General features: G+C 51.5%; 9 protein-coding genes across 10 annotated transcripts; 4 read left to right on the forward strand and 5 right to left on the reverse strand.

Annotated features, from left to right (window-relative positions):
- Positions 1-99: 99 nt before the first annotated feature.
- PV05_02671 lies at positions 100-1,368 on the reverse strand. 2 transcript variants are annotated; one of them, XM_013463252.1, is made up of 2 exons: positions 1,328-1,368; positions 100-1,255 (listed from the first exon to the last, which is right to left on the reverse strand). In XM_013463252.1, the coding sequence occupies exon 2, from the start codon at positions 889-891 to the stop codon at positions 130-132; it is 762 nt and encodes a 253-aa protein (XP_013318706.1). In that variant the 5' UTR covers positions 892-1,255; positions 1,328-1,368; the 3' UTR covers positions 100-129. The 2 variants fall into 2 exon arrangements, with proteins under 2 accessions (XP_013318706.1, XP_013318707.1); XM_013463253.1 differs by having other exon boundaries at positions 100-941; positions 1,008-1,368.
- A 289-nt stretch (positions 1,369-1,657) lies between these two features.
- On the forward strand, positions 1,658-4,384 carry PV05_02672 (uncharacterized protein). Its single transcript, XM_013463254.1, has 3 exons — positions 1,658-2,438; positions 2,485-4,039; positions 4,089-4,384. The coding sequence occupies exons 1-3, from the start codon at positions 1,975-1,977 to the stop codon at positions 4,176-4,178; spliced, it is 2,109 nt and encodes a 702-aa protein (XP_013318708.1). The 5' UTR covers positions 1,658-1,974; the 3' UTR covers positions 4,179-4,384.
- Positions 4,385-4,662: 278 nt separating this feature from the next.
- On the forward strand, positions 4,663-7,951 carry PV05_02673 (uncharacterized protein). Its single transcript, XM_013463255.1, has 4 exons — positions 4,663-5,285; positions 5,339-6,556; positions 6,605-7,175; positions 7,230-7,951. The coding sequence occupies exons 1-4, from the start codon at positions 5,120-5,122 to the stop codon at positions 7,747-7,749; spliced, it is 2,475 nt and encodes an 824-aa protein (XP_013318709.1). The 5' UTR covers positions 4,663-5,119; the 3' UTR covers positions 7,750-7,951.
- Positions 7,952-9,316: 1,365 nt separating this feature from the next.
- Positions 9,317-9,795, forward strand: PV05_02674 (uncharacterized protein). The gene is made up of 2 exons (XM_013463256.1): positions 9,317-9,396; positions 9,500-9,795. Exons 1-2 carry the CDS (start codon positions 9,387-9,389, stop codon positions 9,775-9,777), a joined length of 288 nt encoding a protein of 95 aa, XP_013318710.1. The 5' UTR covers positions 9,317-9,386; the 3' UTR covers positions 9,778-9,795.
- Positions 9,796-10,062: 267 nt separating this feature from the next.
- PV05_02675 (uncharacterized protein) lies at positions 10,063-13,132 on the reverse strand. The gene is made up of 2 exons (XM_013463257.1): positions 12,563-13,132; positions 10,063-12,501 (listed from the first exon to the last, which is right to left on the reverse strand). The coding sequence occupies exon 2, from the start codon at positions 12,221-12,223 to the stop codon at positions 10,616-10,618; it is 1,608 nt and encodes a 535-aa protein (XP_013318711.1). The 5' UTR covers positions 12,224-12,501; positions 12,563-13,132; the 3' UTR covers positions 10,063-10,615.
- A 1,133-nt stretch (positions 13,133-14,265) lies between these two features.
- PV05_02676 (uncharacterized protein) lies at positions 14,266-15,827 on the reverse strand. Its single transcript, XM_013463258.1, has 2 exons — positions 15,487-15,827; positions 14,266-15,422 (listed from the first exon to the last, which is right to left on the reverse strand). The coding sequence occupies exons 1-2, from the start codon at positions 15,695-15,697 to the stop codon at positions 14,497-14,499; spliced, it is 1,137 nt and encodes a 378-aa protein (XP_013318712.1). The 5' UTR covers positions 15,698-15,827; the 3' UTR covers positions 14,266-14,496.
- A 188-nt stretch (positions 15,828-16,015) lies between these two features.
- Positions 16,016-16,808, forward strand: PV05_02677 (thiamine pyrophosphokinase; the record flags this gene model as incomplete). The annotated part of the gene is made up of 1 exon (XM_013463259.1): positions 16,016-16,808. The coding sequence occupies one exon, from the start codon at positions 16,016-16,018 to the stop codon at positions 16,796-16,798; it is 783 nt and encodes a 260-aa protein (XP_013318713.1). The 3' UTR covers positions 16,799-16,808.
- Positions 16,508-21,130, reverse strand: PV05_02678 (uncharacterized protein). Its single transcript, XM_013463260.1, has 7 exons — positions 20,964-21,130; positions 20,869-20,913; positions 18,057-20,821; positions 17,688-18,008; positions 17,473-17,611; positions 17,298-17,391; positions 16,508-17,162 (listed from the first exon to the last, which is right to left on the reverse strand). Exons 1-7 carry the CDS (start codon positions 20,980-20,982, stop codon positions 17,156-17,158), a joined length of 3,390 nt encoding a protein of 1,129 aa, XP_013318714.1. The 5' UTR covers positions 20,983-21,130; the 3' UTR covers positions 16,508-17,155.
- A 175-nt stretch (positions 21,131-21,305) lies between these two features.
- On the reverse strand, positions 21,306-22,716 carry PV05_02679 (uncharacterized protein). The gene is made up of 2 exons (XM_013463261.1): positions 22,597-22,716; positions 21,306-22,546 (listed from the first exon to the last, which is right to left on the reverse strand). Exons 1-2 carry the CDS (start codon positions 22,675-22,677, stop codon positions 21,470-21,472), a joined length of 1,158 nt encoding a protein of 385 aa, XP_013318715.1. The 5' UTR covers positions 22,678-22,716; the 3' UTR covers positions 21,306-21,469.
- Positions 22,717-22,933: the final 217 nt, after the last annotated feature.

Here is a 22,933-nt window from a genome sequence, read left to right on the forward strand (position 1 = left end):
ACTTTCCTGAGGTACGCAGAAATGGACGCGTCTTGGCAGCATCAGGGGTAAGCGAGCCAACTACTGTGCAGTACTGTGTAGGTGCTCTGTACCAGTAACGAGGAGGATTATTTCTATGATCAATCTATTCTACCTGTCGCTGACCGCCTTCAATGTGGCAAGATGAACAACGTAGCCCGAAGTCGAGCGCAACTCGGCGGAGATCCTCTCGTCAGGTGTGCGCCATACGTGGAATTCCTGCATCAGTCTGTCCAAGAACAACTCAAAGTTCGAGTCAGAGCGAAGCTGTTGAGCCACCAATACTACAGTGGCCTTGGGACTCGATGGCCTCAATCGGCAGATGTCCGCACACATCTGGACAAGCGGCTCGACAAGATAATCGTTGTAGACACAATCGCAGAGGAGTAGCAGGTCGATCGAGTCTTCGAGTGCAATGACCGAATTCAGATTTTGAGCACTGTCGGTTTCCCAGTCAAGTGGCATGGTCTTCAGACGGTCGTCCAGTAGGTTGGAGTTGCCTTTTCTTTTCGTGGGCTTCGAGTGGTGCTTGCTGGTAGACGTATTGGCCGATATATTCTCCCTCAGATACTTCATGACATATTCCTGGTCAGTGAGCACGTAGCTTTTGACGTGACGAGAAAGTACAAGGCCAACAAGACCAGCCAATCCACAACCCAATTCAACCACAGTCGCATCTGCATGTAGCACGTCGAGTCCGGACAAGAGGACAGGAAAAGACGACAGCCACGTAGCCAGCAACGGTGTCACTTTCCAAAGTACCGCCCCAGTAGTGCCTCCCTTTCGGTTAGAAGTCAGCAGGCCAGGGGATTGTTGCAATTCATATTCGTGGCCAGAGACCTCGATCTCAATGACATCCCGCTTGGAATCCATGAAGCCAAGATTATTGCTGGGAATGTCTTGACTGAACAGTGCAAAGGTTTCTGGAATCGAGCATCAGGACGGGGGTACAGCCCTGACAGTCAGCCAAAAGGTGAGCGCGCCATTACCTTCTGTAGCATCCTCTATCGGAGGACCGAGAACGTCGTGAAGCTTTTGCGATGCCATTACCGAGTATGGTGGCATGAGCTGAAAATGAGATCGGAGTTTTGATGAGGTCGCGAAGACTTCCCAGGAAGGGACTGTGAGAACAAAACCACACTGGTGATGTGACAGCGTGCTGATGTCTCGTTGATTACTGTGGTAAGCTTCGAGCGACGCCTAGGCATTCTCTGTGACGACCGTGTGACCACCCTGTCTGTGACTGGGGCTTCAGCCAAGATCAATAGAGAATACGAGCCAAGATGGAATATGGAGTAGTACTCCGTACCTTGGGAGGTAGTTACCCCAAGACGTGGAGCCAAGTAATTGAACGCTTGGTGTTGAGTGAGTGAAGCTGAGAAGTCGAATCAGTTAAAAATCACATCCCCCAGGCACCAGCCCCGAGTTCTGAGTCGTGAGTCGTGAGGTATTTTCCGCCACTTCCAAGCTCGAGGCTCCTCATCTTCCACCCATCCACCAACCAACCACTCATTCAATCTACGCCTGTGGACACCTGCACTCAGACGGCCACCCGCCCCAACTGTGCCCAACCAGTGCCAACCCAACCTCTGCGCCCGTTCCCAGTGCCAGTAGTGACGGCGACGTTGACGTAACAAAGTCCATCTCCATCTCCATCTCCATCTCCATCTTCTGTCGGTCGCAGGCAGTCTCATCGAGTCCAACAAGCACACGAAACCTGAAGGTCGTCTATTCCTGTTTTGCCTTGCAACTTCTTCAACTTAGCAGGCAGCATCTCCTCCTCCATCCATCGTTTACTTCTCCATTCCTAGCCCAAGCCTCCACGGTTGACGTTACTCAACCAGCCATTCCCCTCAAACTACTCCGTTCCTTACGGTTTGCGACTTCTCCGCCACCATTTTATCGACAGCTCTCCTTGGTCGCAGCATCAGGGGACTCCTTCCCTGTTAACCAAAGATGGCTTCACTAGAAAATGACAACCGCCCAAGGGTTGACGGCTATGTGCAACCTCAGCTTACCAAGAAGCCTCCCTACTCTGTTGAGGCAGCTGGCTACGAAAAGAAAGAAGGCGAAACCATCCCGAGACGTCATCCATTGGCAAAGGACAAGCTCATTGTGCGGCCTTCAGACGATGTTAAGACCGTATATGACAACCTGCGGCGAGCCGCAGCCAAGTTTGGGAATGCGAAAGCCATTGGGACGAGGAAAATCATCAAGACTCATGTCGAGAATAAAAAAGTCAAGAAGATGGTGGACGGCCAGGAGCAAGAGGTCGAAAAGAAATGGACTTACTACGAACTAAGCGGCTATACCTACATGTCCTTTGTCGAGTACGAGAAGCTGGCTCTGGACCTGGGATCTGGCCTGCGCCATCTGGGCTTGAAGAAGGATGACAAGATGCACCTCTATGGAGCTACCAGGTACGTTGCTACCCATCTCACTCAATCATCTTGCTGACCGTTGCAGCGCCCATTGGCTCGCCATGTCACATGCCGCTGCTTCACAATCAATCCCCATTGTCACCGCCTACGACTCTCTAGGAGAAGAGGGCTTGAGACATTCCCTTGTCCAGACAAAGTCTGTGGCCATGTTCCTCGATCCGAACCTCATTCCGGTCTTGACCAAGGTCCTCAAAGATGCTGTCAATCTCAGAACCATCATCTACAATACAGAACCCGAGATCAAGGATGCAGACCTTCAAAAGCTCAAGTCCGAACACCCAGACATCAAAGTCATCGCTTTCGAAGAGTTGAGAAAGATGGGCGCCGATAACCCTGTCGACCCTGTGCCTCCAACTCCGGAAGATTTGGCTTGCATCATGTACACTTCCGGCTCCACTGGGCCCCCGAAAGGTGTCACCATCAAGCACAAGGCTGTGGTAGCAGCAATGGCAGGTGTGCAGTCTGTGGTCGCTCCCTATATCGGACCAGCCGATGCGCTCCTGACCTATCTGCCTCAGTCTCACATCTTCGAATACATGTTCGAGAATATTTGTATATTCTGGGGTGGTACCATGGGTTACGGCAACCCCAAGACCTTGTCAGACAGCTCGGTTCGAAACTGCAAAGGAGATATTCGCGAGTTCCAACCAACCATCTTGATTGGTGTTCCTGCAGTGTGGGAAAGCGTCAAGAAAGGAATCCTCGCAAAGGTCAACAGCAGCTCCTTTGTTGTCAAGAACATGTTCTGGGGGGCATTCAACCTCAAACAAATGCTGCTTGGGAGAGGTCTTCCAGGCTCAGGCATTCTTGACGCAGTCGTGTTCAAGAAATTGAAAGAGGCTACTGGCGGTCGGCTTCGGATCGCGTTCAATGGAGGTGGCCCCATCTCGCAGGAAACCATCAAATTCATCAGCTACGCAGTCACTCCCATGATTTCAGGGTACGGTCTCACCGAGACCTCCGCCATGGGCGCTATTCAAGATCCTTTGGCGTGGGACCCCAACGCTCTTGGTGACATTCCCGGATCTATCGAGATCAAACTGGTCGACTTCCCGGATGCCGGCTATTACTCAACAAACAACCCTCCCCAGGGTGAGATCTGGATTCGCGGCCCTTCAGTGACAGAAGGGTATTGGGACAACGAGCAGGAAACCAAGGATGCCATCACAGAGGACAAGTGGTTCAAGACGGGCGACATTGGAGAATTCAATGCCAATGGTCACCTGAAAATCATTGACCGCAAGAAGAACCTGGTCAAGACACTCAATGGCGAATACATTGCTCTGGAAAAGCTGGAATCGGCGTACCGAACCGCTCCCGTGGTCGGAAACATTTGCGTGTTTGCAGCTGAAGACAAGGCCAAGCCCATCGCCATCATTGTGCCAGTCGAGGCCGCATTGCAAAAAATCGCGGCGGCCAATGGTATCCAGGGCGAGAACTTAGAAGAAATGGTTCATGACAAGAAGCTCAACCGCATCGTCTTGGGAGAGATGCAGAAAGCCGGTCGTCAAGCGGGACTGGCCGGGATCGAGCTCATTGATGGTCTGGTCATGGCAGACGAAGAGTGGACTCCCCAGAACGTAAGTGACACACAGGTCCTCGCTCACCACACGATACTGACTATTACAGGGCTTGATTTCTCCTGCCCAAAAGGTCCAAAGAAAGAAGATCCAAGCCAAATATGAAAAGGAAATCAAAACAGCATACGGCAACCAGTGAAGGACGGGTTCTGAATTGTTTGCGCACACCGATACCACATGCGCTTTCCGATGAACTAGGTGTACGAGTACTTGTCATCTTATGCGGATAGGGGGAAAGTTCCGCAGTTGAGCTTGGTGTTCTGGAGTTGATACCCGTTGCTCAAAATGAAATAGCATAATTCACAGTATCCTGGCGGATCCTATACCAAATCAGATTTCACCTCATTCCAGTACGCTCCTTCAGAATCCTCCACAACTATCTTCCTGTTGTCAACACTTGGATTCAAAGGAAGAACCGACGCTTGGGTCCAGTGATTTTGACTCCGCCTATTGTCCAGCCGGCATTCTCGACGGCAAGTTGAGGGCAATGGCCATCGCCTTGACAGGCCACTGCACAACAAATACCAGGATCTTTGGTGCATTCGTTGCATATGGGGTTGTCGACGGTGGCAGCGACGTTGGCTACTGAGCTGGCTGCGTTGTCGTCCTGCCCGTTCTGCTGTTGATCATCGACTATGGTGTCGGAACTGTGTCTGCGGATCAGCCTTATTTCCTTTCCCTTGGCACCCCTTGCCTTCACCACCCCTGAGGTACTGACCTGTCGTCCCTTCTCTCTATCCTCAGCGCTCCACTGCCACAGGCAAACACGCCGATGGCGGTAAGAAAGAGTAGATCAAGCCTCATTGTCGCGAGTGGCTGGGTTTGATTTTGGCCGATTTTGCTGGTAAAATGTGCACTGCAACCCACGAAATAAACCTGGCCTCCTAGATTTCTACTCGGCGGAATTTATGTCTCGAAGCACATTCCTGCCAAGTCACATTCCACAATATGGATTCGCGTCACAGACCAAGGTAATCTCGACTCGCGTATGATGGCTTCCTCGACGATATCCTCGAGAGATATAGCATACGTACTTCTTGAGCTGGAGCACGCGTTCCCTCTCCAGAAGTGTACAGCAAGATGTGGCCCTCTTACACCGCCGCCTGGCTCTATGCGGCCCTGCTTGTGGGCTTTGCGAACGCCCAATCGACGTACTGGCTTGCAAATAAGCCGAATGTTGGCAAAGTCGCGTTTCAAGACCCCAGCTATCCAGTCTTTCGCAATGTAAAAGACTACGGGGCGCGTGGTAAGTTCTGTGGATCACAGGCCCTCAACCTCCTTTCTAACCCTTCTCGATAGGCGACGGCATCCAAGACGACTCAGACGCTATCAATAATGCAATCGCGGCGCCTGGGAGTCTCAGTACTATAACCTCTCGGCTTGGAGGTCGCTGCGGTGGAGGCAACTCGACGTATGGATCCTTTTGCCAGTCATCCACGATAACACCAGCTTTGGTTTATTTCCCTCCTGGTACATACCTCGTTTCCAAGCCACTCATCATGTTCTACATGACACAGATGGTCGGAGATGCCGTCACTCCGCCCACAATCAAGGTCGCCGCCAACTACACCAATCTGATTGGTTTAGCTGTGATGGACGCAGACATATATATTCCAAGTGGTAGTGGAGGAGAGTGGTACGCCAATCAAAACAACTTCTACCGACAGATCCGAAATTTCATCATCGATATGACGATTGCTCCATTGAAGACAGCGGGAATCCACTGGCAAGTCGCTCAAGCAACTAGTCTGCAGAACATCGTGATCAATATGGCTCCAAAAGACGTCGTCAATAACGCGCAACAAGGCATATATATGGAGAACGGCTCTGGGGGCTTCTTCTCTGACGTTTCTGTCACTGGCGGTTCCATAGGAATGTATCTTGGGAACCAGCAGTTTACGACCCGAAAACTCTCATTTGACGGCTGTGCTACAGCGATCAAGATGAACTTCGATTGGCTATGGGTGTTCACGCAGGTCACCATCACCAATTCTGACGTTGGTATCGACATGACCAATGGTGGCTTCTCAAACCAGGCCACCGGTTCGCTTGTGTTGCTTGACAGTGTCATATCTGCCACCCAAGGCGTGTTAACCCCTTACGCTCCGGGCTACAGCTCGCCTCAGGCTGCTGGTACTTTGGTAATTGAGAGAGTCGACTTCACCGGGAGTGCAGCCGCCATCTCCGCTGCAGGTGGTACTCAAGCTAGAACTGTGCTTGCTGGTGGTCAATTCGTCGACCTGTTTGCTCAAGGAAATGCTTGGACTACCGCTGGACAGGCTCTTGACGGACAGAATTTCAATGGTACTACTTGTACTTACGCAAACTCGAGTCAAACCGCCTATTCTGCTCAGGAGACTACCATTCAGAGAAAACTAGCACCAGTTCCGCGCCCATCCAATTTGGTTGACAGCAATGGTCAGTATGTCTACCGCGTCAAGCCGCAATATGAGAATCTTCAATGGAGCTCCTTTATGAGCGCAAAAGCCAACGGTCTTGCCGGTGATGGCACTACAGGTAAGATGACCGCTTCCCACGCAGAGCCACTGCTGACAGTATAACAAGATGATACCGTGGCTATGCAAAACCTGTTCAACATTGCTGCAAACACGGGGAAAGTGGTGTATTTTGACAGAGGTGCATATATCATCACAAGCACAATCTTCGTACCGCCAACCCTGAAAATCACGGGAGAAATGCTGTCCGTCATCATGGCCACGGGATCCTTCTTCGGCGATCAACTCAATCCACAGCCAGTATGGCAGATTGGCAATCCAGGCGACATAGGCACGGTCGAAATTTCCGATCTCATGTTTGAGACCAGGGGACCCTGTCCTGGCGCCATTATTATACAGTGGAACATCAAAGCTCAAGGTCCAGCACTGGCCGGCATGTGGGATGCACACTGGCGTATCGGTGGTTCTGCTGGAACAGACTTACAACAGGACAAATGCATCAAGACGCCGGGCACGCCGATAGCATCAGGAAATCCGGTCCTCTCCGACTGCATCGGCGCCTTCTTGCTTCTCCACGTCACGCCTGAAGCGGATGGCTATTTTGAGAATACATGGGGCTGGGTGGCCGACCATGAACTCGACATGACCACGCGCGATCAAATCTACATTTTCAACAAAGCGTGAGTTGAGCCATAGCTGTGATACATGTCGACAAATGCTAACCAAGACTTCAGAGGCCTCCTATTCGAATCCGCCGAGGGTCCCGTCTGGCTCTACGGCACTGCGGCCGAACATTCAGTCATGTACGACTACCAATTCGCCAACACGAAGAACGTGTTCATGGGCCACATCCAGCATGAAACGGCGTATTTCCAGGGCAACCCAGACGCCCTGCATTCGCCCTTCACGCCGCAGAGCACCTGGAACGACCCGACATACGCGGACTGCACGGCGACGAACTGTGCCAGGACTTGGGGTTTAAGATTGCTCAATTCTTCCAGTATCTTCATGTACGGCGGCGGCCTGTATAATTTCTTCGAGAACTGGAACACGCAAGCGTGCTTGGGCACGGAGAGTTGTCAAGAGCGCATGGTCGACATCCAGAATTGCACCGACGTTTACCTCTGGGCGCTCAGCACCAAGGGGAGTCAATTCATGATCAGCTATGAGGGGACAGACGTCGTGCCGTACAGCGTGAACCGGGCAAACTTTTGTGAGACGATTGTCTTGTTTGAGTTGGCCGAGTCGCAGTAAGCAGCACCCAGAAGAGGGTTCTGTCTGGTGGTGGAGATTGATGCTGGTGGCTGGCTTCTGAGAGAGTGTGAGGCGAAAGAGGGGGTTTTGGGTCGATGCAGACGGGAGGATGTGAGGACTGATATAAGTGGTAGCCTGGTTGATCTATCAATTGCACAATCTGTTAGAATGACCTGGAGAATGAATGATATGAGTGAAAGGCGTCTTTAAGTCAATCTCTTCCGAAGTTTCTGTGTATATATGTATTGTAGCCTCGTCCAGATCCTACATCGACCTTTTGAACTTGACACTTACCCGTCGACTTGCCAACTCGATCCCTCTTCAAATGCTCTGGGTGATTCACTCAAAGATGAGACCCTCCAGCCAGATCAGCATGCCACCATAATTCTCATTGCACAGCCTATTGTCGCGCCAACTGCGCGTTGACGGATCACCGGACGAGATAAATTGTTCGATTGCTGTCGAATTGACCAATCAAGATCGTCACTTGTTACAGCCATAGTCAAATCTCGCTTCATGAGGCTTCCCTCGACGAGCTTCCCGTGTCAAACTCTGCGGTCATTGATCAATGAGACCCTCTTACTGCCATGCAGGGTACGAGGGGTATGTATGACTCGGAACCCATCAGTGCCCATCTTAGGTCGCCAACCCGTTATTGGCGACTTCCACTTCCAGACCGTCTCATTTCTTCAGTCCAGCCTTGACTAGTAGGTACCGATGACCGGGATGATAGCAGCAAGTTAGCTCTAGTCCTCGACCGGCGTGGAAAGTGATTATCAGGTAAGCCTCCAACCCATGCGTTGAGTCCTCCCGAATACAAAAAGGGCACATCGACCCGTAGGTGTGCTGTTGATCGGGAACCCATCCCATCGTCTAGCACAAACAAACTCGTCTCAGATCTCACATTCCTCAGTCGGAAACTTGACAGTATAGAGTCCACATCCTATTCGCAGTCACAGACAAATCCACCCATCGAACTAGAGCCGTTCCATCGAGACAACCGCCAGAAGAGACGTTCAGTAAGCCTCGATCTCCGGAACAGTCTCAAAGACATCGACCCTTCACACCACCACCACCACCACCACCAACACCACACCTATCTGCTGCTCTTCGCATCGACAACAACCTTCTCAAACGGGTACTCTCATTGACGATGGCCGTCACCGAATTCCAAGAAGTCCGTCATCTCCCTCGTGCTTCTTTCCATTTTCTTTCCCTCTCATACGAGTACCACATAGCACCACCTCCTCTTTGCTCTCCTTCACGTCCCTCCTGCCACCCAGCCCGTCCCTCTTCTCAACGCCATCCCCTTGCCTCCCTAGACTCCCGTATACCTTATCGTTCCTGTCTTGCTCTTCAGACCTCAGAATAGAACAGATTGGAGCCACCATCATAGAGGACAACGATGCCCGCCAGGACATCCAAGACAAAGACATAAATGCTAACAAAAACCTCAAAAGAAAGTCTACACACACCTCCTCCTCATCCCGCCTGGCCGTGTCACTTCCTACGCGACCCTGGCCCGGACACTATGCACCTCACCCAGAGCGATAGGCGGGGCCCTACGAAACAACCCTTACGCTCCCGATGTGCCTTGTCACCGGGTCATTGCGAGTGACGGATTCGTCGGAGGGTTCATGGGGGACTGTAAGTTAGCCCCTATATTCCCCTTTCCATGATCTCTCGTCCACTGCCCACGAGTTCAGGACTCGTGCTTCGCTGAAACTGGCTGACTTTGTTGGCCATGTAGGGGAGAAAGCACCCAGCGGCATCAACCAGACCAAGAAGCTACGCCTGCTTGCCGAGGAAGGTGTGCACTTCGACACAGAGGGCAAGCTCATTACCAGCAGTACCACCACCACCACCCCTACCACTACCAGTAGCAGCACTGTCAAGAAGAGACCCAAAAGACAAGCAGCGGGAGTAGGACATGTATGGTTTGATGGCGCCTCATCTTTGGACTCAGACTTAGACAACGCCCGAGAAGAGTTGAAAATCATCATGGAGAAAGGGACGGGCAAGGTGTGATCCTGAATCGAGATGCTCCATACTCCCCAAGATGCTCATACGGGACCAAACCTCGAAATAGTTCGATCTATAAAGTGGACCAATGTCTTTCACGGAGCTCGTCAATCGTCGAACTCTTGCCGAATTTGTTGACAGCAATCCCGAGTAATCAGGGACGACGGAATGCAGGTGGCTCGCCGAGTATGAATGAAGCATCCTGTATACGGAGTACATCCAGCTGAAGTGCTAGCAGATGAGGGTCAACGAGTGTCACTGGGCACGAGATAGATCATGCTCAACACAGGCTTCAGCAATAAGCAAAGCTCTTGATTCGTGATGCTATGCTATCAACTACCTTGGGCGACGGGTCAAGCTCGACTACATTCTTCACACAAGACCTAGACTGCGTCCCAGGGCTCAAGTTCTGCACAAGAAGCTAGGAGAAAATCCAATGACTTGAACAAGACCCTCCCAAGTGCAACCGCTTCAACATACCACTCCTGTTTCGTGACGAGCAATCAATAACAAGACGAAATGTGTACAGAGCTCTCCGAAACGTCTCTGCCCGAAGAGTCTCATAGACACACCATTTCCTTGATTCTCTCTGTAAAGACTGGAATTTTCTAAACACACAAGGCCAAGCTCAAGAAGAAAAGCTAATCGATGGATTGGTTCCCATTAAAGATAGTCCTAGTACTTCCAATCAAGGGTACTTGTCTCGTAGGAAGCATCGAATGTAATACTATTGTCGTGCCAATTCAATTCGAATCGGGGTCATCAAGTCGTGATGATAATGAGTGGCTGAGACTTCCAAGAGTACTCAATGAGACGGATATCGGGCGCTGCCCTGTGCCATCTCTCACATAATCACACTCTTACGTTTCTCAGCGCTACTGAGAACCAAAAGTGGAGTATTGCGTCTAGCAGGTTGCTCAACTTCGACCATGGGTCCTCCAATCGGATTGCCTTCATCGCTACTGAGGCTCTTAGCACTGATGGCTCCAATGCTGTCGACGGAAGATCGCTCTCTGGACTTCTCCTTCCTCTCTGAGCCAATAGCACCACTAGCAACCGCTCGAAGACTACCGAGGCTTGGTTTGCTTGAAAGGCTGGTGCTTCCGGCGAGGACAGAGTCGTTGTCAGACGAGACTGAAAAGTTGAATTCGTTTTCGCTACCGGGTGTACCAGCTCCAGAGCCAGATTGACGACCATCGCTTCGCCGTTCCCGCCCTGCACGTACCAAGTCGTGGACAGCTCGGCGACGTTGACGAGTGGCAAAGTTCTTGCTGCCTTCGTGCTTCGAGGTGGGCTTGTCTTGCAGCTCTTGAAGATGTGGTGGGTTCTTGGGTTGTCTGAGAGGATGCTCTCCAGCTCTTGCCTGTCCAGGTCCAAAGGTACCGGTCATGGGTGTCTGAGGGATTCCAGCTGCTCTCAAGCCCGACCCTTTTGCCCATTCACCATTGGTCTTGAGATTGACGGATGACGCGTTCTTTCTGTGTCCTCGTCGGAAAGCGTTGGCAGATGGAGGAGGAAGAGGTTCGACTTCTTGTTGTGGAGATGGTGTCGACTTGGGAGGAGTTCGTGAACGCGTTTCGGTCAGAGGGTAGGAGGGCTCGGCAAATTGACGTTGGTAGCTAGCAGCAGCCGGTGGAGGCGACATAGATTCGTTCCGGCGAGCAGAAGAGCTTTCCTGTTGCTGTTGGGCAGAGTTGTCAAGCACGAAGCTGGACTGACCAGTCATAGGGTTATAGACAGCAAAGACACCGGGGCTGCCTGGAACTGGTTGGACAACAGGTTGCAAGCCTTGTTGGAATTGCTGGTTGTACATGCTCATGGGTGAACTGATGGGAGATTGGAACTGCTGGCCAGCATTCGTCATCATCCCAGAGTTGATGTTCAGTCCACCCAAGTGCTGAGCAGCCGTGGTGACACTCAACAACTGTTGTTGAAGGGCTCGTTGCTGCTGAGCCAGGTAATTGTTGGTTGCTACCAGTTCATCGTATAGATTTTGATCCATAGTGTCTACCGAATCGACGAAGTCGAGAGCAGGAGGAGCAAGTACTTGTTCTGCAAGAGAATAGTTCTGCTGAAAGCCACCATGGTAGGAGTTCCTCTTGCTGGGAAAGTACGTGCCCGTGGCAGTCTGCGGAACGTTGTTGCCATACTGTGCCGAGGCGTACCTGCTCTTTTCGAGACCGGGGCCATTGGTGACAGGAGGCACGGTAGCAGACTTGGGAGCAGTTCGAAGCCCCGCCAACAAGTGACCACGACTGGTTCGAGGTGTGGCACCGACGTTAGCCTGTTGAGTTTCGTCGATGGTCGAGATCTTTGGAGGAGGGGCAACGCTGAGACGCTTTATGTGAGAACCCTTTCCACGGGATGCAAAACCGGGGCCGGAAACGCCGATCGAGGTATTGAAAGGAGACTGGTAAGTCATTTGAGCAACACCGCCAGCGTCGATGCTCATTGTTTTTTTCTAGAAAGACAGGTATAATGTGCAAGCCGATGACCGGATCCTGGAACTTATGCTGAGAGCCCGGACCAAGTCAGGGAATTGTCAAGAAAAGAATATCTGTGCGCTGAAACGCGTAGAAGTGAATGCAATGAGGGTATGAGTAGGCTGTTGCTTCGGATGTTGAATATTAGGTGATCACTCTGAGTCGTGAAGGTTGTGTCGTTTCGTAGCAGTGAAGTGGTTGAGGTAGGGAATCTAGTGACGTGAGAGGCGCGACAGCAGTGAAATGCCTGCATGAGCAGAGGTCAGAAACAGCATCGATACTGGGGTCAAACCGAGGATGAGACGAACCAGAGATTCAGCCAGCTGTGGCAGTTGGGTGCAGAGAGATTGTGTGTGATGCTGACAATGGCCGCAGGGGCAGATTGGTGTGCAAATGTACAAAGCGGTCTTGGTTCGCGGTGAAATAAAATACGGGGTGTACAACAATGAATGGTGAGGGTTGGATATTGCTCGGCAATGATCGAATTCTTTCCTTTTCGACTGGGAAAAGGCTATGTGGTGATTAGGAGTTACGTATCGAGACGAGCTTTTTGAGAACGTTGAAGGTGCGGAGGGAGCAGTTTTCGCCGGCCAGGGACAATAGCTGTCGAGCCCTGGGGTTCTGGTTCTGGAACGAGGTCGAATCGCGATTAGGGCGAAAATCCAGGGTTTCAAGGGAATAAGGAAAGACGCGAGATGCGAAGTGCGACACAGGTTGAAGGAGGAGGTCGACAGGAAGTCGATGTCGAGAATCGACAGTGGAAAGGGAACGAGACCGACAGGAAAAAGGTTTCTGGAAGAGAAGAGACGACAGCGAAAAAGAGGATGGAGTGATGGAAAAAGAGAGACGAACGGATGGTGGTGAATGATTCGACGATGGCAAAGGATGGAGGGAGGGGGGAAGCGAAGCAGAAGACAGCAGCAAAGAGGAGATGAGTGAGCCACTGTGAGCGACTGTGAGCCAACAGCATTAGCGATTGGTCTGGGGGGGTTCAAGGGATCGTGTTAGGCATTGGAGCCACCCCTTAGCGGGCCTCTCATGGGGCTTGCTAGGTGCTTGGCTCCAAAACAGCCGCCCGCCCCAGCCAGTCACTCGTCAAGCACAAACTGGCCACGACTGATCCTCGAGGTCCTGCTGGCCGATGGAAGCTCTGATCATAACTGACATAGACGATCCTTTCTATGATAAGAGCACGAGGGCACGGTGAATCGGTGAGTGGCGGGTGGCATTCTTTCTACTGCGTACACCGCACACCACACAGTACTCGGACACAGTATGTAGAGGAACAAAGTCACTCGTTAGGTATGCTCGTGTGTCAATTGGTGGACGCCTATTAATATGCATGCTACCACACTGTTCTCCTCCTACCTTAGGCTTCCACACTCTCGGATCGCTAATGCTGACTGCCCCGAACTGCAAACAGTCTAGTCTGGACTGTAGGAATCCGATTCCCACGAGGTTTGCAAAGCCGTCATCGTCCCAAGCCAGTGTTTCAAGCGCGTCGAATCACTGGTGCCACCAAATGTATACTTTCAGGGGTATGCCCTTTCTCCTTGGGAACAAGGTACCACCGTACCACCCAATTCACCTCGAACACTACGGAGTACGGACTACACGGAGTCGTGGGAGTACACTTTATCTGATCTCCACCTGTTACTTTGACAGCTTCGAATACAAAAGCCAACAACCGTGACCGACCAGGACTGTCCACAGCACATCTCCACCAATATGCAGAACTCCATCGATAAGCAATCAAACATGAGGCTTGATTCCAGACCCTGTGATGTTAGCCATGGAGACACTGTGAGACGCCTTTTCTCGTGGCAGCTTAGCCAAGAAAAGGCGTTTGAAAAGCTATCTTCAGCCTTAGAGACCCCGAGATTGCCTTGCCCTGTCAGGCTTCGGCTGGATGAACACGCGACGCGATGGGAGATCAATCGCGGCATGTTACCCGACGAGATCTGTTATGGCCGAGTACTCGGTACGGAGAATGGCATGGTAGGCAGACAGATGCTGGAGGGGACAGTGTCTCTATTCCTTATCCTTTCCTAACCCGAAAATCTCGAGCGAGCTATTATCATGGGCGTCTACCATTAGGTACTGTACAGATCGGTTCTTGCAATGCAAATGGTGTACATTTCCCTCCTCATCGGACTCCTTTTTCTTGCCCTTGCTATGCAAAATGAATCCGCACATGATTTCGTACAGATGTGATGATGTACACTTCTCCTTCCCTTCTCCTTTACTTTTCGTCGGGCCTGGGAACCACGCCGGTGTGCCGTCTCGCATCGTGAGCTGCAGCTGGAATAGCGCTCGGTGCTTCTGGCACAGCAGCCTCGTCTGGCGCCTTGTCCCTGGGCTGTGAGACTGGCTTCGATTCCTGACCTTCGTGGATGTTCTCCCGCTCAGGCGAATACGTCTCGTCGTCGTGGATCTTGACCTTGCCTTCCTCTTGAGGGGGCTTGCTGGTTGCTTCTGGCTGTGCAGCAGGTTTGCTTTCGCCCTTCGCAGGCGTCGCTTGTGGTCCCGCAGGCTGCTCCCCCCTCTTCGGTGCCGCTCGCTTGGTTTGCTTCACAGGTGAAGGCGCTGAAGTAGGCTCCTCCAATAACCGGTGCTGCGGCTCCGCCTCTCGCTGTTGTCTCTTCCGCTCCGCAATCTCATTGACCAATTCTTGTCTCTCGACCTCGAGTCCCGCATCAAGTTCTTCATCATCCTCTAGCTCGCCCTTGTACACATCCGGATGCCTCTGGAAACATTGCTGCATATTCTGAAACTTGTCTATGCAGTCCATGCCCTTTGGCTCTTCTGTCGAGAAGACGAAACAGGAAAAGGCCTCTTTGAATTCAGGCCCACAAGGCCCGTGGGCCATGCCGCCTAGGCACGGGCAGTCCCAGTTGATCTCGCCTGTCTCCGGGTTGAATGCGCCTTCGCTCTGTGCCTCTTCCTCCAGCTCGGCATCCAGCGCCGCGACGGAACTCGCATGGTGCGGCTCGTGCTCTTGGCCCGCAGACACTGATGTTGATGCATTCTCAGAAGATACGCTGTCGGCGGCGGATTTCAGGACGGAGGTGTTCTTTTCGGCCTGTCGCGCTCGTCGCGAAGTGAGTTCTTCTATTGACGTTGTACCAGTAGTATCTTCGTAGGCGTCAACGTTGGGGTTTAACAGATCTTAGACAGGACACCGTCAGTAGATATCCAGACAGAGAGCTAGCACGTGTGAGGGCAGACGTACTATGCTGAGGTTGCTCCGCAAAGACCGGACTCGTATTGTAATAGTAAATGAATGCGGCTGCGAGACCCCATCGTACAGCACTGCTCTTCCAACTGCGCCGCGCATTGACAGGTGATGAACTGGCAAACCTTCGTCCCGCCGCAGTCCGAGATGGAGCGAGAGAGGATTGAGCTGCGGAGCGCAGGGCGATTCTTGCTGTCGGTCGAAACATGCCGTAAACTTCTTGTCGAACTGCGTGTCAAGGTCGTAATGAGCGGAAAGTCATAATAGAGCGCTAGGTACAAGGAACGACTACGGGAAAAGTCTGGAAAGAACAAAATGCAAAGAGCCACGGCTTCGAGTAATTGATGTCACAATTATTAATTGAAGCTCCAGTTTCTTCTCGGCAAATGTTGGCTTTCTGGTCGACCGTATGAGATTCTACGGTGAAGTGTTTTTGAACATATGGTAGAGAGCACAAGGCTTGCGTAGAGCTTTTATCTCGCAAATTCATCGTCATGCGATTCCCAAATCCAACTTGCTCCTCATAATGACAACAGACTGGTACCCTTGCGGCTTGTTGAACGGCAGACCCAGCAGCCCATATGCAGTATTGATCCTCAATCAGCCAATCAATCGAAATGCCCTGAATGCTGTCATTGAATCAGCCTCGCTGATGATATGCGCCGATGGAGGCGCCAACAGGCTTTTTGACTACGATCAAGAGGCCAAAAATGGCTTCAAAAAGCGTCTCCCGGACGCTATAGTCGGAGATCTCGACTCGCTCAGTCCGTCTGTCAGTGAGCACTATCGCGCTCGCGGAGTACAAGTAGTCAAGGACCCGGATCAGTATTCCACAGACTTCACGAAATGCTTGAGGTGGATCCGGGACTGGTCCATTAAAAATAAGTCCGCATTCTTGGGGCCTGAGATGGATGTCGTCGTACTGGGTGGACTCGGCGGCCGTGTAGACCAAGCCTTCTCTCAAATCCACCACTTATATATGGCAGAGAACGACACAAAGCTTTTGAAGGGCCGAATATATCTGTTGTCGGAGCAAAGCTTGTCATTTGTCCTAGCTAGCAGCAACAATCTAATCCATCTAGAGCCTGGATATTTTGCAGAGAATGTCGGTATCATTCCCGTCCTCGGACGCACTCTGATCACCACCACAGGTCTCGAATGGGATGTCGATCGGTGGCCGACCGAGTTCGGTGGGCAGATGAGCACAAGTAACCATATCCGCTCTGACAAGATTGAGCTCTCCTTCCAAGGTCCTAGGCCCTTGTTCACCATGGAACTCCACAAACATCTCACGGTTACCGGCCCATAGCGCCTTGGACACAGTTGGCCCGCGCCATTTCCTCACACTCCCCTCAGCCCATCGAGGCGCTCGCGGACCGGGCACATACTGGTGCCCATGCTGGTCACATGAGCGTCAAACTTGCTGATCTCCAGCATAAGCACCGCTCCTCTTGTCGCGCGGTCTTGAAGATAATCACTCTGCTCGACTGATATGGGAGACACTTCGTTACGTGTCGCAATGCCCTAAACGCCTGGCATACTGATATCGACCATTCAGTCATTTCCAAGAGGATCCAGCACTGCAGATGCCGAAAGTCTGCTGTACCCTCAGATAGTCGTGGAGTGAAGATGATAAGGTTGGCCGATCGTGGCCACATCTCCGATTTTATGTCCTATTGAGGCCAAGAATGGCCAATCAGCCTGGCTTCTTTGAATTTTGGGGTTGCTTCCCGGCTGGTGAGGCAGAAGCGGTTCGGTTTTCACTTCTGCTACCTGGGCCACGAGCGAGTTCAGTTTTGGTTCCATACCAGTCCACATCACTGAGATTCAGTCTTCTGGCTCTAGGTGCGTAGCGCCCAGACTTCTCAGCACGGCTGAGGGGTGGGTTGTAGTGGTCGAGTCCTGGTTTAAGTCCCTTAGTATTGGGGTTCCTCTGCAAAGGGGGTTGCACAATAGGGCCATAAGGGAAATCACTGGATATACCATCATGCTGATCATCTTCGCGCAGATCATAATTCAAGACTAGGTTCTTGATACGTTGTTGTTCCTCTCTTTCCGCTGCTTGTTGCGACTTCATTGAAACCGCAAAACTCGAATCCGAAGGCAGCTCAATGGTTTTGGTCTGTGAAAGTGTCAGTGAGGGCGATTTGCATTTCATAGAGGCACTCCATTTGGAAAAGATCATAAAAGCTACTTGCCTGCTGGCGATTGCCCTTCTTCGTCATCAATGAAAATGCCATTGTGTTCGGCTCAGATTCGACGGGGGTCTTCGGTTCATCATCGGTCGGCTCCAGAGGTTGCCGCTGGATTTTGCGAATCGGCAATGGCACGTCGAACTGGGCGCGACGCTCAAATTTGCGAGAGTCCAAGCTTTCGCTCATCATCCTCTCAAAGGCTCGATCGAAATCTGCCTCGGCTTCTGGATCGAGTTGTTCTTCCTGGCGCAGCACCACAATTTGCTCTTCTTCGTCCGAATCATCGTTCTGTTTCTCTTCACCAGCATCTTCCTCAATCCCGCCCTAAACTATGTCAAATCAAGATTCATCAGCTTTTAAGAAAGACCTTACCTCGCCCTCTTCGTCGGAGGATTGTGGCACTTCCGGTTCGAGTTCACCGTCTCCTTCACCAAGCGCATCATCGTCCGAACCGGTGTCTTCAAGTTCCTCCGCCTGCTCAGCTGCCTTCTCTGACGCCGATTGCTTGTAATTGGCGCTGACAGCTTCAGCAAAAAGCTTTGCAGCTTCTCCAAGGTCTGTTACGAGCTTCCAATCAGGCCTAACAAGAGAAAATGTATCCTGTACCAGAAAGTCGATCTCCATCGGCAGAGGATCTTTAGTAGCCATGTAATATTGGAAGAAGGTCAAAAAGAAATCGAGCTTCTTTCGGGAACTGCCCCTATCGAAGCAAATGCCGCAAGTGTCAAGGATCGTGCAGATTAGTCGGATCCTGAAGAAATCGTCTGGAGGATCGAAAGGTGTGTAATTGTCGGGCTGTGGAGTGCCTCCCTCATGGCCAAATGTGACAATACGGTAGAGCGTATCGAATATGACGGTCGAGTCAACCATCTTGTAATTGTAAAGCTCGCCGAGGTACTTAACTTCAGCCACTCTGCGCTGATTGAACTTGAAGTCGTTCTGTTCGAGACCAAGAGTGACCTGTTCGAGAATATTATCGATGACGCCGATAGCAAAGTCCTGGTGATAGCGGAATAGCGCCTGGAGGAGGACTGCCAGAAGGTGGATATTGCTGAACTTGACTTTAGCCGGTTTGCTGAATATTTTCTCCAGCATTTGAACGACTTCCTTCTCTTCCCAGTGTAGTTTGCGAATGGTTTTCAGCAATTTCATGTAATTGCGCTTTGTCATATCCAGGTACAGCATCTGACGGACGAATAGCTCCATTGGTGTTCGTTCTTTCTGCTGTATCGCGGCTCGCTGGGGAGGATCGACGTAGTACAGTGCGTTTTCGATCAGCATGCGCTCTTGGCTGCCGAGGTGCTGTGCAGATTTCTTGCGATTCAATGTCTCAAGGAAGGATGCCATTCGCGGAGAGGTTTCCGGGTTTCGCAAAAGGTACCTTCCACAATTCTCCAGTAGATGTGCAAGCATCTCGATGTTCATTCGGGAGAAATCGTCAAGGCTGACTTTGAAACAGTGAAAGATCACATGTTCTGGGACAATGCCAAACTTGGTGAGTTCGGCGAGATAACGGACGTTCAGTAGTCGAACTTGGCCGAGGAAGTCCTTTGTCTTCCGTCGTTGCAGGCTTCGGAACTCATCATCGAGGTGGGAGATCAAGCTTTGAATGATGTCTGGCATATACTGGCCGAGAGTAGCAGCAAGTCGCCCGTACAAGGGAAGCAGGTCTGTTCTACCTTTCGGAACCTCCTGTAACGATTTGATGAGTCGGTTGCGAGACGCTTTGGAGTTGAGGAAACAAAAGTCGAGAGCGACCTGATCCACCATGTCTTTAGTCTGAAGTTCGGGCAATCGGATAAGGATGGCATCGACTTGGGCCCCCACAGACTTGTTAGCGATGGCGGTTGACTGATCGTCGGCTTCTGAAAGCTTGCTGCTCTCAGATGCGGTCGTATCCGTGCGGTCGTCCGTTTCGGACTTCTTCTTGGAGTCCTCAAGAAGAATTGCTGGCACCCGGCCTTTGAGGTCCACTAAATTCTCGTAAAAGCGACGCTCCTCTTCATCTTCCCAGATACCAGCGCCTTCAGCTGAGTCTTTCAGATATTCGCCGGTCTTGATCATTCCAACGGTACCTGAAACCGCAGTCTCAGTGCCGTCTTTCTCTGCGAGATCTGGCATCTCCTGTCCAAGTACGTCGCATAGGATTTGAGCGTTAGCGACCAGTTTCTCTTGGGCCTTCGCCTGCTTCTCGAAATTGGCCTGTCTATCTTCAAAAATTTCACCACTCTTGACGTAGGCTTCGGCGTTTCGGCGACTCTGATTGTTCAACGTCTTCTGATCTCGTATGACATGACTCTTTACACTCGACAAATAGCGTTCAAAAACATTCACGAACCGCTGTCGGACAGGTGGTGGAATTATTGGTGCATCATCTTCGTTGGCGTCGTTAGAGGCTGAAGCCTCCCGCGGCGTCTCTAAAACGGCACCATCCGCGTCAACGGTTTTCCGGCCTTCGTCCGTAGGAGATCTGAGACCCAGAACATCCCATGCAAAGTTCTTCACAAAGAGCACCGCGAGACTCAGGTTGGCATGTTCAGGATCATGGCCGAGTAATTCCTTGAGCACTTCCAAAGGAAATGGTTCATGTTCGGCGTGAGTGTCACTTTTGATGCCGTTTGCGAGAGGCGCTACTTTGCTCCCCGCCTGCGTTGGTGCTTCTTTGCCTCTAGTTGAGACATCGTCTGGCCGGTCGACATCATCTAACCCTCGAAGTATACCACAAAGCCAGAACTCTGTGACAACTCGTAGCAGAATGCGATGACGCTGCAGCCGTTCCTTTTCCTCACGTTCACGGACTTCAGCAGTCCAGAGTTTGACCTGAGCCTTGTCCGGAGGAGTCAACCCCTTGCCTAGCAGCCATCCCAACTTCTTTGTGTACTCTTCGGGTCCAAATCTTTGGTGAAGTGCACTGACGATCTCTGCTGCAGCGGCGATTTCACTGGCGGTTTTGAGTCTGCTCAACCCCTCGGCCGTCGCTGAAATGATCTCCGAAAGGTATTTTTGCAGGGATAGTGTCCGTATTTCCAAGAGAAAGGTATCTTGACCAGACGAGGATATACCAGTGCGGAGACGCTTAATGAAAGCAGTGTTCTTCTTCAAGGATGAGTCGAAGGAGGGAGCGACATCATAGACGTCTGTCTGCGCATTAGCACTGCGCTGAAGTAGTCACTCCTTTTGTCACCTTTTGCGCCTGTCCAGACGCGAAGATTTAGGTCACGTAGTTCTCCTAGGATTCACACTCAGTATGATGCACGCATATAGGCTAATCTGGCCTACGTTTTCGCTTGCGGTCCATGACGGTCCGCGGTGTTGTGGAGCGTTGAGTATCGCTTGCATGACGAGGAGCAGGGAAATTGCAGGATAACCCGCAACGTAGATCGGGCTGCAGATATCAACACGGATACCTTCCAGCCAGTGACTCACTGGTGACGCTTAGAGTGAAGTTGAGTTCCTTCTGTTTTCACTTCCTTTGATCTGGGATACGGATACCACCCGCAGTTGTGTCCAAATAGGGAATGTCAAGCGAGCGAGCCTTGTGCTCCCCTCAGTGCCTCAACACCTAGCTTCATTTGTTAGGGTGCTTAAGGGTGCTTAAGGGTGTCTTTGGTGGGCGGCTGATTTTGTTCGATTGGCTGAACACGCAATCTCTCAGCCTTGCGTGAAATTTGGTTAATTACACTATTTTTCAACTCCAGAGCAATGCCAGGTCCCCCAGACGCTTTCCCAAACTCCTGCTCATGACATCGTACAAAGAGTCTAAACATCTTGCCTTTTGACAAGCGTTACACCTCTTCTCCGAAGATCTTCGCCTTCTGAGCCGCTAGTTTGCTCTTTCGATCTTCTGCAACCTTCTTGGCCTCCTGCTTCTCATCGCTCCCATCCACCTTTGTTCGTTTCCGTGCTCCAGCTTGTGGACCTTTTGTCGTTGCAGGATTCCTCTTCCGCTTAGGACCTTGGTCTTCTTCGATCTCATTGCCACCATCGATCGCCTTCAGGGAGGCAATGTCATCCGCGTCCGTCCACAAATCATCAGCCAGCCAGATCGGTACAGCGGTCGATGATTGTCCTTTGATGTGGATGCCTCTAACATTCCTCCATCCTTTGACCACATGTTTCTCGACCAGGCTTTTTACCACGGCTGCCACGTTTTCTGCTAACTGTTCGGGCTTGAATGAAGCCAATCCAACACGGACGGCGACTAGCGTGCCTGGCCTTAAGGTGACTGGCACTGCATCAATGGCTTTCTCGATCTCTTTTCCCAACGCTGACGGCGAGCTAGGTGGAACAGCTCCTTCTCTTTTAGACGACTTTTGCTGTGAGTCCTTCTTGCTCTTTTCCGCTTGGGCGATCACAATAGGTATCGGCCGCTTCGCTGTCCCCTTGTAGAATATCTTTCCCAGGATGGCTGGCAAACGAGTGACGATACGGTCGTCTGCGAGGAAGACATCATGCTCAGCCAACAATTGCCTTCTGGACTCGAAAGTCTTATATCTGTTCTTCAGTTTTGTGAACCCAATTATTCTCGTGATGCAAGATCGGAGGTGCCCAGGGAATGCAGGCTCGGCAACAACGTTCTTGATCGCTCTTTGAGGGTCTGTGGTGATGAGGCATATTCGAAGATCTGGAGATTTGTTGAGTGAGTGTGGGACAGAGATCTTGCTGGGCTTCAATTTGTTGTGATCGACAATGTGTTGCTTAGTGGTGAGGGTAAGCCATATGGGCGCTTCTCCATCAGTCACTGAGTCGTCCTCGGCATCTGAGGTGTCGGCCTGGAGAAGGTCTCGTTTGGAGGAAACTTCCTGTAGACGCTTGGTCTCTGCTTGGACGTGCTGAAGGAGGGCTTGGGAGGCTTTCAGAGTCTGCGACAAAGGTCAGAAAAATTGTGTTCCGCACTCGGGCTCCTGCGTACCTGGTCAGGATCAAGCTGGTAGGGAGTCTCTTGGGGCCGCCCCTGGGTCATAGTTGTAGTCGCCATTGATGCAACTGTCATGTTCGAATGGTGTATTTGCTTTTCAGTCGCTGGGTGGAAAACTGCATTCGAATCAAGGCCATGGGAAAAAATATTGTCGGACAAGTTAAGCGCCGAAACCCCCACCTCTCGGAAAACCTTCCTGGATCTCGAACTCCAGTTGATCTCCAACTTCTTGAGATGTTCGCTCTCCAATACATTGCACGCAATGTCACTGTCACATTGTTCACACCTCGACACGCCTCGCTGTCGATGCTGCATGGATTGCCGACAAATG

This window comes from Exophiala xenobiotica, assembly GCF_000835505.1.
Source record: "Exophiala xenobiotica strain CBS 118157 unplaced genomic scaffold supercont1.2, whole genome shotgun sequence".
Classification (NCBI taxonomy): domain Eukaryota; kingdom Fungi; phylum Ascomycota; class Eurotiomycetes; order Chaetothyriales; family Herpotrichiellaceae; genus Exophiala; species Exophiala xenobiotica.

What these genes read in the sequence shown, in the direction of transcription:
- PV05_02671 (XM_013463253.1), bottom strand. Translation starts at nt 1,083, where the DNA reads ATGCCACCATACTCGGTAATGGCATCGCAAAAGCTTCACGACGTTCTC. An exon ending in GATAGAGGATGCTACAGAAG is followed by an intron (nt 942 to 1,007) that starts GTAATGGCGCGC and finishes GCTCGATTCCAG; the next exon opens with AAACCTTTGCACTGTTCAGT.
- PV05_02672 (XM_013463254.1), top strand. Translation starts at nt 1,975, where the DNA reads ATGGCTTCACTAGAAAATGACAACCGCCCAAGGGTTGACGGCTATGTG. An exon ending in CACCTCTATGGAGCTACCAG is followed by an intron (nt 2,439 to 2,484) that starts GTACGTTGCTAC and finishes TGACCGTTGCAG; the next exon opens with CGCCCATTGGCTCGCCATGT. An exon ending in AAGAGTGGACTCCCCAGAAC is followed by an intron (nt 4,040 to 4,088) that starts GTAAGTGACACA and finishes TGACTATTACAG; the next exon opens with GGCTTGATTTCTCCTGCCCA.
- PV05_02673 (XM_013463255.1), top strand. Translation starts at nt 5,120, where the DNA reads ATGTGGCCCTCTTACACCGCCGCCTGGCTCTATGCGGCCCTGCTTGTG. An exon ending in TGCCGGTGATGGCACTACAG is followed by an intron (nt 6,557 to 6,604) that starts GTAAGATGACCG and finishes CAGTATAACAAG; the next exon opens with ATGATACCGTGGCTATGCAA. An exon ending in ATCTACATTTTCAACAAAGC is followed by an intron (nt 7,176 to 7,229) that starts GTGAGTTGAGCC and finishes CCAAGACTTCAG; the next exon opens with AGGCCTCCTATTCGAATCCG.
- PV05_02675 (XM_013463257.1), bottom strand. Translation starts at nt 12,223, where the DNA reads ATGAGCATCGACGCTGGCGGTGTTGCTCAAATGACTTACCAGTCTCCT.
- PV05_02676 (XM_013463258.1), bottom strand. Translation starts at nt 15,697, where the DNA reads ATGTTTCGACCGACAGCAAGAATCGCCCTGCGCTCCGCAGCTCAATCC. An exon ending in TGCGGAGCAACCTCAGCATA is followed by an intron (nt 15,423 to 15,486) that starts GTACGTCTGCCC and finishes GTCCTGTCTAAG; the next exon opens with ATCTGTTAAACCCCAACGTT.
- PV05_02678 (XM_013463260.1), bottom strand. An exon ending in CCTCCGACGAAGAGGGCGAG is followed by an intron (nt 18,009 to 18,056) that starts GTAAGGTCTTTC and finishes GACATAGTTTAG; the next exon opens with GGCGGGATTGAGGAAGATGC. An exon ending in AGAAGGGCAATCGCCAGCAG is followed by an intron (nt 17,612 to 17,687) that starts GCAAGTAGCTTT and finishes ACACTTTCACAG; the next exon opens with ACCAAAACCATTGAGCTGCC.
- PV05_02679 (XM_013463261.1), bottom strand. Translation starts at nt 22,677, where the DNA reads ATGACAGTTGCATCAATGGCGACTACAACTATGACCCAGGGGCGGCCC. An exon ending in ACCAGCTTGATCCTGACCAG is followed by an intron (nt 22,547 to 22,596) that starts GTACGCAGGAGC and finishes CCTTTGTCGCAG; the next exon opens with ACTCTGAAAGCCTCCCAAGC.